This window comes from Triturus cristatus, chromosome 8 (assembly GCF_964204655.1).
Source record: "Triturus cristatus chromosome 8, aTriCri1.1, whole genome shotgun sequence".
Lineage (NCBI taxonomy): Eukaryota > Metazoa > Chordata > Amphibia > Caudata > Salamandridae > Triturus > Triturus cristatus.
In genome coordinates, this window is record NC_140591.1 from 762,411,985 (window position 1) to 762,424,004 (window position 12,020).

At 49.3% G+C, this 12,020-nt stretch overlaps 1 protein-coding gene across 1 annotated transcript in view; it reads right to left on the reverse strand.

Annotated features, from left to right (window-relative positions):
- Window positions 1-12,020, reverse strand: part of MOSPD2 (motile sperm domain containing 2) — a 544,536-nt gene that overhangs the window by 315,788 nt on the left and 216,728 nt on the right. Inside the window, exon 9 of the mRNA XM_085622201.1 lies at window positions 11,449-11,625. Within this exon, the coding sequence (XP_085478327.1) occupies window positions 11,449-11,625 (177 nt within the window). The remainder of the gene's footprint in view (window positions 1-11,448; window positions 11,626-12,020) is intronic.

Below are 12,020 nucleotides of genomic sequence, written 5' to 3' on the forward strand. Positions count from 1 at the left end.
TTAACTGGAACTGGATCTAATAAAGAAGACTTTGAAACCTACATAATGGCTACCAGTCTACTTCATGTAAGAGTACAACAGGTACCTCTAGGTAAGAGGGGACCCAGCCCAGATCGAGAAACCATGGCTCTTGAGGGGAGGGCCCTGCTGAACAAGCTGACGGAGGATGCGGCAACAGGCGATCCTGCTTGAAAGGAGGTGGTATGCACCTAAAGCTGGGTGGCGGGGGGTGGGTAGACCGAGGGAGAGTGAGGGTGCATAGCCACGTTCCCCTACAGAGACACTTTGCTGGCGGAGAGACAGACTGTAATTTCACCTCTTCATTCCAGGGACTATGGTTCTTCGTTACTATTTTTTGGTGTTTGGGGTTTCTTAACGGGTGCTCATGGGACAAATGCACGGCGCACAATAACTCATCGGATCTGTGGAGGGTTTCTTATGAGCGGACGAGGGATAGAGGCAAGCTGGGGACAGAGAGGGAGATACTGATGTCCAGATGCCACCCACACCATATAATTTTAGGATACTCACCCTGAAAGTCAAAGGCTTAAACAATCCTGTAAAGAGGCGGGCAATACTGGCTTATCTTGAGCAGACCCGAGCTGAGGTGTGCCTTCTCCAGGAAACGCACCTCTTATGTAAAGATTGGCCCAAGATGAGGTCCCAAGCCTTCCCTCAGCAATTCTTCTCCTCATTACCACATAAAAGAGCAGGGTTGGCGATTCTGTTCGCGCTATCTTTTAAGGGGAAGGTTGAATCAAAAGTAGTGGAAATAGGAGGGATGCTTTTGGGATATAGAATCCACTTTGACCAACACACAATGGTTGTGGGATCAGTATATGTTCCTAACGAGGGGCAAGATTGTTTCCTACGGGAGGCTGCAGCAGATATTTTAACTGTGCCGGATAGATAGGTGATTCGGGGGGGGTGGGGGTGGGGGGGGGGGCCTCAACTTAGTTTTTAATAATGCAGTTGACCGCTCGACACAGAGACAGGGAGCAGCAGGGAAAATTAGTCAGGGAACGACCCATAAACTGCAGGAGCTGGTATTAGAGGGCATGTGGTTAGAAGCCCCCGAATACTAGGGACTACACATACTACTCCCACGCACATAATACGTACGCGAGGCTTGATCACTTCCTTTGCACTGGGGAGGTTCGGGAGGAGACCAAAGCAGTTGAAATCGATCCTAGATCTTTATCGGATCATTCACCAGTCCTATTTGATTTGGCAATTCCTTCCCAGGCATGTAGAACTGGCCCCTGGAGATTTCAGGAGACCTTATTGCGTCAACCAGACAAGGTTAAATAGATAGAGAGTGCGATCCACAGGTATCTAGAGATTAATGATACTAAGGAGACGTCGACGGCAAAGATTTGGGAGGCCATGTAGGCAGTGCTTAGGAGGAGTTGATTGTGATATCTGGAGCAGATAACAAGGAGCGGCGCAACAAATGCGCTCAGTTACAGCAACAAGTGCGCAAGCTGGAGCGCATCCATCATAAAACTGGGGCCACTAGAATCTGGCGCCAGTTAGAAGTGGCTAGGAAACAATCAGCAGGATTAGACTTGGACTGCTTAGAGTATTCCATACATTGCCTTCGACATGCCTTTAATGCCGAAGGCAATAAGCCTGGGAGAATGTTAGCAAATAAACTCAAAGGCCAAAGGCAAGCCAACGCAGTTGAAACTTTACTGACAGATGACGGACTAGAGATAACGGGCGATGATGCTGTGGCCGACAGATTCAGAGATTTTTTTATAAAATCTTTATATTTTGCACAAAACCTCTCACCCCATGAGATTGACAGATACCTAGGTGAAGCCAACGTCACTAGCTTGACAGAAAAACAAGCAGTGAGTCTGGATAGCCCTATTAGAAAAGAAGAGGTCAGATCAGCAATATCCAGACTGAAACCGCATAACTCTCCAGGCCTGACAGCCTTTCTGCTCCTTTTTATAAAACCTTTTGTAATATACCGGCCCCTCTCCTTACCAGAGTCTATAATGAGATTTCAGAGATCGGAACACCCCTACCATCTATGAAAAAAAACATGATAGTGGCGATAGCTAAACCAGGAAAAGACAAGGGGCTCTGCGCATCATATAGACCAATATCTCTTTTGAATGTAGATGCAAAGCTGTTTACAAGCATTCTGGCCACAAATGTAGCTACCCACATGCCGGGGCTGGTGAATCCTGACCAGGCCGGTTTCATTCCTGGCAGGCAGTGCTCAGATAATACGAAAAGAATTCTTCACCTGATCGAAAAGGCTTCTTGCTTCCAACGAGTCACGATGCTCTGCTCTATTGATGCGGAGAAAGCCTTTGACAGTGTTCATTGGCCGTTCCTGGAAGCAGTACTGAAAAGATTTGGGATAGGAGACCGGTATAGGACTTGGGCACGGAGTGGCCATAAGGGAACGTGGGCGTCTGTTTGGGTGAATGGATGGAGATCAGGAAACTTCCCCATAGAAGGCGGGACGAGGCAGGGGTGTCCCCACTCCCCATTGTTGTTTGCACTCTATATGGAGCCTTTCGCACAGCAAGTCCAAGATGACCCAAATATCGCAGGCATATGCTTTGGGGGAGAGGGGCACCAAATCACTCTCTATGCAGATGATGTTATCGTCTCGCTGGATAGCCTGCAGGACTCATTACCGGAGTTCCTGAAAGAAGTTGGGAGTTTTCGGGACGCCAAATTAACATAGCAAAATCACAAACACTGGGCTTGTCATTGTCACAGAGCCATAAAGACACACTTACGCACACCCTCTCCATCCCTTAGGAACGAAGTATTTCATATCTCGGGATCTTGCTGGCATCAAATACCCAGGAAATTACCGACATAAATTACTGCGCGTTGGTTAACAGAGTGCATACAGACCTGGCACGCTGGAGAGCCTTCCCCATATCACGGCTCGGAAGGATGGCGGCACCTAAAATGTTGGTCCTTACAAGGATTCTCTATGTTTTCGTGACGCTACCACTGTGCCCCCTCCCCCCGGACACTTCAGGCTCTACAAAAGGCCCTTCAAAATTATGTATGGGCGGGCAGCGCTCTTACACGAGGAGGGAGCTCACCTGGCAGGGCCCAGCGGAAGGCGGCCTGGGGGTTCCATGTCTGCTCTGGTATTTCCAGGCAGCACAGGCTAGGTATTTGGTGGAACGGGCGCACCCAGATTCAGAGAAAAACTGGCACTTCATGGATAGGGCGCTAGCTGGAAAATCTTAATGAAAAGTCCCCTTCCTCAACAGAGCACCCCCCCCCGTGTGTACCTATTGGTGGTAAGTGAACCTACCCTCCAAGTTTGGGACTCAGTGGCAGTCAAGGAGGGCTTATCGTCCTTCCCCTCACCGCTTACCCTGGTGGTAGAGAATCCATGTTTCTCCCCAGGGTAGAATGTAGCGAACTTTCGGGAATGGACAAAGCAAAGTTGTAGATGAATAGTACACTTTTTTGCCCTAGAAGGTCCCCTCCCTTTTAACGAACTAAGATGAGACAATGACATTTCTGAGAGGGAGCGGTTCCTGTACACCCAGATTAGACACTGGTTGATGCAACCAGAGGTTGGCGAGGAGATCAGTTGTGTGTGTTGGGGGAAGGGGGGGGGGGGGAAGAGAGAGGGGTGCGCTCTCCTTTTGTTGAGATGTTAAAATAAATGTTGCTAATAGCCTGATGTAAGCTGAATGTTTACGCTCCATCAGGGATTCTCTTGAAGGCACTTTTATTTGCGAATAAACAAATTTAAACCTAAATTGTGGATGATGGTGTAAAATAAGACACTGGTAGGGTTGAAAGGCCTAAATATACAACACAAATTATACACATTCAAAATTGGATGGCAAAAATGGTTTGTGCACGAACCAACTTGATTGTTGGCAAGACAAGGGGGAGAAAGGTATGAAAATCTCAAACAACCCTGTGTTCAGTCCAAAGATTGAAAAAGAAAGATATCTATAAGTAAAGAGTTTTATTTCCATTGCTGAGTGTGGGAATGGGCCATGACAAAGGGGGTGCAGTTTTGAGTGAATCATGACATCCTTTCTCTCCCTCAACAATAGTAATGAAGGGTATGAAACACTTGGCACATCTACACGTATGGTCTATGACATAACGTTTTGTTCATGTGCAGCACTTTTAGACACAGGTTCACAACTAAAGTGGGTAAATCTGTAAAGCAAGACTGAATTGCAGTAAGGAAGGCTCGTGTTGTATGGCACCATTATTTCCTTCTGTCAGCTGATACCAGAATGAAATCTGTGAGACAATGTGCATTGTTTTCTCAAGTGTGTTACACTGTACTGTGGCAAGAATAATGAATTTGACCATTGCACAAAGTAATTAATCAATAAAAGTGTGTTCATCATTAAACTTATTTTCGTACATGCATTGTCTCTATTAACAATTATATGAAACAATGACGGGTCTGGGAAGTAGTCAACATGTAGTCCACTTTTAATGCACTCACTATGTTTACCTTCTGCTACCACTCTACCTCTTCCCAATCTTCAACAGCAGCCACCAATCTCTAAAAAGCACATCTTACACCCCCTATAGCTTACTGTTTAGTGGCATTCCAGGATCTGGGAACAAATTTGACAAATGCTTAGGAATTGAGTAGAACCAACCAGTTTGGTGAAGAAACGGCAGTCCTAGTTCCCAGCCTAAATACTACTTGAAAGATAATCAGCCTACTCCAGTGTGGGTATTCTAATTCCTTATGATTTAAATTTTTCTTGCGATAGTACAACATGGTTATAAAACACTTCCTGTTTGAGACGAGCAGAGATGTGGCCCCTCAAGTTTATGTGTAGCAAACTTACTCTTCACCAATTCTTGCTATGGTGAATAGAAAACCAATAATGTAGATGGAAGGAGGCAGCAATTCACTTAAAGTTGTTGGTTAAATGTTTTATTTATTGAGACATAGTTCAGCTTTTTACGGAGACATGGATCTTAAAACTACAGTACACATTCACTCCTTCCATATTGAATATGCTACTTACCAGTATGCATCTGTTCTTGGCATGTAGGGCTGCTGACATTCATATCTGTGCATAGATCGCCGCCTAGTGTTGGGTCCGGATGTTTGCACGTTGTTGTCCTGGAAGAGTCTTCGAAGTATCCTTGGATAGGTGACTCCTCCCATGGACTACAGTGCGCATGGGCATCCTCTCCATCCTCAGATTGTTTTTCGCCATTGTGGCAGTGATGGAGTAGATACAGAAAGTGATGACCATGCTTGCAATAATTCTGAGAGCTGCAGCTGCGACAGGCGCCGGGGAGGAGGGAGGGCGATATGAATGTCAGCAGCCCTACATGCCAAGAACAGATGCATACTGGTAAGTAGCATATTCAGTTCGAGGCATGTGGGCTGCTGAATTCATATCTGTGCATAGAATACATAGCAGTGCCCTCTATTGGCGGCGGCTACCCGTGCCAGCTGCAGCGGTCTGAAAAAGTGTTTTGAGAACAGCCTGTCCTACAGCTGCCTGCTGTTTTGACTGCACATCTACGCAATAGTGTTTTGTAAATGTGTGTGTAGTGGACCATGTGGCTGCTCTGCATATATCATGCAGGGGAATATTTCCTAGGAAGGCCATGGAAGCCCCCAACTTGCGTGTTGAGTGGGCTCGTGGTGGAATAGTTAATGTGCGTTTTGCCTTTTGATAACAGATTTGAATACACTTAACTATCCATCTGGCTATCCCTGCTTTGGAGATGGCGTTACCTTTGTGGTGTGGGGCAAAGGCAACGAATAGTTGTTTTGTCTTCCTGAAGGGTTTAGTCCTGTCGATGTAGTACATGAGGGCCCTCCGTACATCTAGTGTATGTAATGCCCGCTCTGCAACAGTTTGTGGGTTTTGGAAGAAAACGGGCAGTTCAATAGTCTGGTTCATGTGGAACTGCGATATTACTTTGGGCATGAATTTGGGGTTGGTACGTAGTACGACCCTGTTGGCGTGAACCTGAATAAATGGCTCTTGAACGGTTAGTGCCTGGAGTTCACTAACTCTTCTTAGGGAAGTGATCGCTACCAGGAAGGCTACTTTCCAGGTAAGGAATTGAATCTCGCATGAGTGTAGAGGTTCAAAGGGTGGACCCATCAGGCGTGTGAGGACCAAGTTGAGGTTCCACATTGGAGCCGGTGGGTGACTAGGTGGAATGACTCGTTTGAGTCCTTCCAAGAATGCTTTGATGGCAGGCACTCTGAATAGAGAGAGGTGCTGCCTGGTTTGCAGATAGGCTGATATTGCGGTCAAATGGACACGTATAGAGGTGTACGCCAGATTGCATCGGTATAGGTGTAAGAGGTAACATATGATGTCGTGGATGGATGCGTCCAGCGGGTTAATGTCATTATTACCGCAATAAATGACGAACCTTTTCCATTTGGCTGCATAGCAAGCTCTTGTAGTGGGTCTCCTGGCCTCCTTGATGATGTCCATGCAGTCAGGTGGCAGATTGAGATAGCCAAACTCTAGGACTTCAGGAGCCAGATCGCCAGGTTCAGCTGTTGCGGATCTGGGTGCTGAACCTCTCCATGGTTCTGCGTCAAATGCGCGGGTTTGATCCGCAGCCTTTGATGCGGTACCACGGAAAGTTCGAGGAAGGTGGTGTACCACGGCTGGCGTGCCCACGTGGGAGCAACTAGGACGAGTGTCAGGGAGTGTTGTCGGAGTTTGCGAGCCACCAGCGGTATCAACGGTGCTGGGGGAAAAGCGTACGCAAATCTGCCGGACCAGTTCATCCATATCGCATTGCCCTGCGACTGCGGATGTGGGAATCTGGCGGCGAAGCTTTGGCATTTTGCGTTTTCGCTTGTCGCGAATAGGTCTATCTCTGGGTGACCCCACTGCTGGAAGTACGGTTGGAGTACTGATGGGTGTAACTCCCACTCGTGCATCTGGTGGCTGTGTCTGCTGAGCAGATCCGCCATCTGGTTGTCCTTGCCGGGGAGGTGTTCCGCCATGAGGAACATGTTCCTCTGAATGGCCCACTTCCACATGCTCTGAGCCAGATGAGACAACTGCGGAGAGCGTGTCCCTCCCTGTTTCTGTATGTAGTACATTGCGGTCATGTTGTCCGTCCGGATCAACACGACCTTGTTGCACAGATGTACTTTGAAAGCCTTCATGGCCAGGAAGATTGCCATCAGTTCCAGAAGGTTGATGTGCATCTTCTTCTGTTGTGTCGTCCATAGTCCCTGCACTGTGTAGTGTAGTACATGAGCTCCCCATCCCTGGAGAGACGCGTCCGCTGTCAGTACTATTTGTGGAACAGGCTCTTGGAACGGTCGCCCCTTGCAAAGGTTTTGTGGATTCCACCAATGCAGAGAGTTGTATGCCCGACCGCTCACCAACACTAGGTCTTTCAACTGTCCTTGAGCCTGATTCCACTGACGTGCTAGGCACTCCTGAAGTGGGCGCATATGTAATCTCGCGTGCGGGACTATGAAGATGCAGGAGGCCATCATGCCTATCAACTGCATAAACACTCGCGCTGGAAGCGAGTGATTGGGTTTGAACTTGGAGATCAGCAGTTGTATGCTGTTGATCCTCACTAAACTTGGCTGAGCTGAGGCCGCCAGAGTGTCTATAGTCGCGCCCAGGTACTGTTGTACGTGTGCGGGCTGGAGATGGGACTTTGGGTAATTTAGTGAGAATCCCAGACTGTGAAGAAGGTGAATGGTGCGGGACATATGGCTTGCACATTGCTGGGCCGACTTCGCTTGAACGAGCCAGTCGTCTAGGTAGGGGTAGACGTGTATATGCTGCCTCCGTAAGTGTGCTGCCACCGTAGCTAGGCACTTCGTGAAAACCCTGGGCGCTGTTGTCACGCCGAAGGGAAGGACTTTGAACTGATAGTGCTGCCCCTGAACAGTAAACCTGAGGTATTTTTTGTGTGAGGGGTGGATGGGTATGTGGAAGTACGCATCCTTGAGGTCCAGTGATGCTAGGAAGTCTCCCTGCTTGAGAAGCGGAAGGACTTGCTGTAGAGTGAGCATGTGAAAGTGCTCTGAAAGAATGTACTGGTTCAGGGGTCTCAGGTCTAATATAGGCCTGAGCGACCCGTCCTTTTTTGGAATTAAGAAGTAGAGGGAGTAAACCCCCGTGCCCTGCTCGTGGATGGGTACGAGCTCGATAGCGCCTTTTAGAAGCATACTTTCTACCTCTTGCTGTAAGAGCGTTAAGTGCTCTGAGGACATAGGACGGTTTCTTGGTGGTATTGTGGGTGGAGTGGAAGTTAACTCCAGACAGTAACCGTGTTTTATAATATCTTTGACCCACCTGTCCGTGGTGATGGAGTTCCACGTGGACAGGAACCGTTGTAGCCTTCCCCCGACAGGTGTTATGTGGTCGGGAGGAAGGGAGAGGGCGTCACTGCTTGTTCTTGGGGGAGGACCTGGTGTTGCCGTAGCCACGTCCTCTGCCCTTGGTACTGGAGCCACGATAGCCACCTCGGGTGTTCTTATCGTAGGTGGTCTGCGTATTACCCTTGTTATATGTTTGTTGTGACCCCTGTCCTCTACCTGCCCCCTTGTTTCCGGGGCGACGAAAGGAGCCGCTCCGAAAGGACTGAGTTTGTAGGGCGCCCATGGACTTTGCAGTGTCCGTGTCCTTTTTTATCTTCTCGAGGGTGGTGTCAACCTCAGGTCCGAACAAAAAGTCGGGGTTGACGGGCTGATTAAGTATATTGTTTTGTACCTCAGGCTTGAATCCTGAGATACGTAGCCAGGCGTGACGTCGTAGGATGACGCTAGTGTTGATGGCCCTGGCAGCCGTGTCTGCAGCGTCTAGTGCACATTTAATGGCAGCATTTGTGAGTAGCTGTCCCTCTCTGATAAGGATTTCTGCACCTTCTTTGTAGGGGTCAGGGAGGTGCTGAAGAAGTTGCTCCAGTGTGTCATAGTGCGCTCTATCGTAGCGAGCGAGGAGCGCTTGAGTGTTAGCTATGCGCCATATGTTTGCAGCTTGTGCGGCAACTCGCTTGCCGGAGGTCTCTAGCACCTTGGACTCTTTGTCCGGGGGAGGAGCGTCACCCGTTGTCTGCGAGTGTGCCCTCTTGCGGGCATTCGCCACAACGATGGAGTCGAGTGGTAATTGGCCTCTGATGTAAGTAGGATCCCCAGGTGCTGATCTGTATTTTTTATCGATCCTGGGGTTTATCACTCGTGCCCTGGTGGGTTCCTTGAAAATGTCAGTGGCTGGCTTGAGGACCCCCTTCAACATTGGCAGAGTCTTTACATGTCTTTCTGAGGATGCAAAGGTGTCCATTAGAAAGTCATCTTCGATGATATCAGAGTGAAGCTGTACATCATGGTTGTTTGCCGCACGTTCAATCAGAGCGTTGAACGCCGCAGTATCCTCTGTGGGTGATGTTTTTGGCCCATATAGTTGTGTGTCCTGTGCATCAAGAGGTGCACTGGGGTCTGCAGGGTCGCCCCAAGTTTGGTCAGGGTCCTGCTGGTCATCAGGGTCCGTGTCCACATGGTAGGGGACTTGTTCATCCAAGTAGTCCCCCAATGCATCCGTGTCGGAGCGTGTGGGGGAGGCCCGGTGTGGATCCTGGTAGGGTGAATAGAAGGGTTCATACAGGAGAGGTTCTGAGTCCACAGGCAGCTTCCTCTTTAGCGGGATCCTGAAAGGTTCCAATGGCGGTTCCGAAGTTATCCTTCGGCCGTGGAGAATCATCCTGCCAGTGTCGGCGTCGATGACGTGTGACGGAGACGGCTCGACAGGTGTAACCGCAGTTTTGGTGACCTGTGTCCTGAGTTGAAACGCCTTCGGGATTGTGGGTGGAGGCAAGCCGAAGGTAATGCTGGTCGGCACCGACGAAACCGCCGGAGCCGAACCGGAACCCGACGGGTCCTGGAGGGCGTCCTTGGATCTGCAGCCTGGCATCGCGCCAGGCCGTACTCGGGGCGCCTTAGAGGTCGTGGCCCCCGCCAGGGTCGTCGAGGCGGCTGCAGATATCTTCTGCGCCCGTGGCGCATCGAGTCGAGGTGCGGAGATCACCGTCGACGTCTTCGACACGTGAGGTTTTGGTGTCGTCGAGGGAGTGCTGCGAGGCGTAGCAGGCGGGACGGCCCTCGGTGTCGGTGGCGTCGACGCCGGTAACCGGGCAGGTTTGTCGGCGCCGATGACCTTCTTCCGTTTGTCGACTCCCATGTCGCCCGTCTCGAGTTCGGCACCGAAGTCTCTCTTGGTGCGGTCGGTGCCGACCCGGTGCGCTGGCGTCGAAGGTGTTGAAGGCCTCGATCCGACTAGCGCCACTTTCAGTTTCGGTTTCGTAGGAACCTGAGCAGCTTTCGGTTTCGGTTTCGTGGAAGGGAAACCAGCTGGCTTAAGCGGTAATGGCTGCCGCTGAACGTCCGAGGCCGGGCCCGAGGGCGGGGCCGAAGGACTGCGTGATAGGTCTCGGGTAAGGCCCGAAGGCGATCCCTCGACCGGAGCCATAGTCTGTGGCGCTGGTGAAATTTCGGTCTGAACAGGTAGGCCTTGTTCATCATCGGAGCTACTCTCTTCGGCTCCTAAGGCCTCCTCGTCGTCTCCTACCTCGGTGTCGTCTTCACCTCTGTGGAAGAGTGACTCGTCGGCCTCGTCCGATCCGGGTTCGTGTTCGTGTTCGGAAACGGGACTGGAGGGTAAGACTTCTACTTCTTCGACGTCGTCAGCCTCGTCGAAGATGTCAGCTGGGGCCGGTGCCGCGTGCTGCGCTTCGAGCCTCGCCGCTCGACGATTCCGCAGAGTCTTCTTTGAACGGAACCGGGCACAGGCCATACATGTCGATTCGTCGTGGTCCGGCGAAAGGCATTTGTTGCACACCGGATGGACGTCGATGTGTGGGTACTTCGCATTGCATACCGGACACCTTTTGAATGGCGTCCTGGATTCCATCGTCGAAGTAGAGTCGATGGACAGGCAAATGCGAACAAAGTCGGTGCTGAAAGTTAGTAAACTAACAAAAAGTATCGAAACCCGATCGATAAACAGTACCGACGCGAACTAAAGGCCTTGTGGCCTCGACAAAAGTTTTTCCTAACTTGAGCTAAGATAGCACATCCGAACCCAATGGCGGAAAAAAACAATCTGAGGATGGAGAGGATGCCCATGCGCACTGTAGTCCATGGGAGGAGTCACCTATCCAAGGATACTTCGAAGACACTTCCAGGACAACAACGTGCAAACATCCGGACCCAACACTAGGCGGCGATCTATGCACAGATATGAATTCAGCAGCCCACATGCCTCGAACACATTAATATAGTTACCCATATGAATTACTGCTCATCACACATTTTGCACTGATATGGAACGGTAATTCACATTGTATACAAGCAGTTCAAAAATGCAATAAATACAGAGCACACTTCTCACTTACTGTCTTCCTCCCAACAACAAGTTAGCTAGATTAATAAAAAAGTATTTCTTCTGACCATACCTTTTTTGGCTTAAGTAATTGCTCGTCACTTTGATTACATCCGACTCCATCTCTTACTTCGCATTCTACCTCATCCTTGGTTTCAACCTCATCTTCACTGACAATAGGTCCATTCTCACACATGGGTGTTTGAAAGTCATCATCGGGTAGCGGTGGATAGCTGTATCTGAAAGGATCCTAGCACGGAAGAGAAAGTTGTTTCAATAGTGTTAAACAGTGAAATTAAACCACGTTAAGAAATAGGATTGTGAACATGTAGGTTCAAACCTCCAGCAAAACATAAATTAATTGTAAACCTTTTTGTCAAGGACATAAACATTGAATCATAACCTTTACCTCACCCCACTAAGGGTATTCTCGCAGATCAAAATGAGATCCTGGATCCTACACAGATAATTGGGTAAATTGTTCATTGATGATACAATTTCATCAATCACCGCTATAAACTCATTCAGTTTTTCAAAACTGCCAACATGTGCTCACAGAAAGACATCAGATTTGTCGCCTTTTCTGGAATCTGAATGTTGCATAGGATCAGGTTACTTCTCAATTGGCATCTGATCATAAGCATT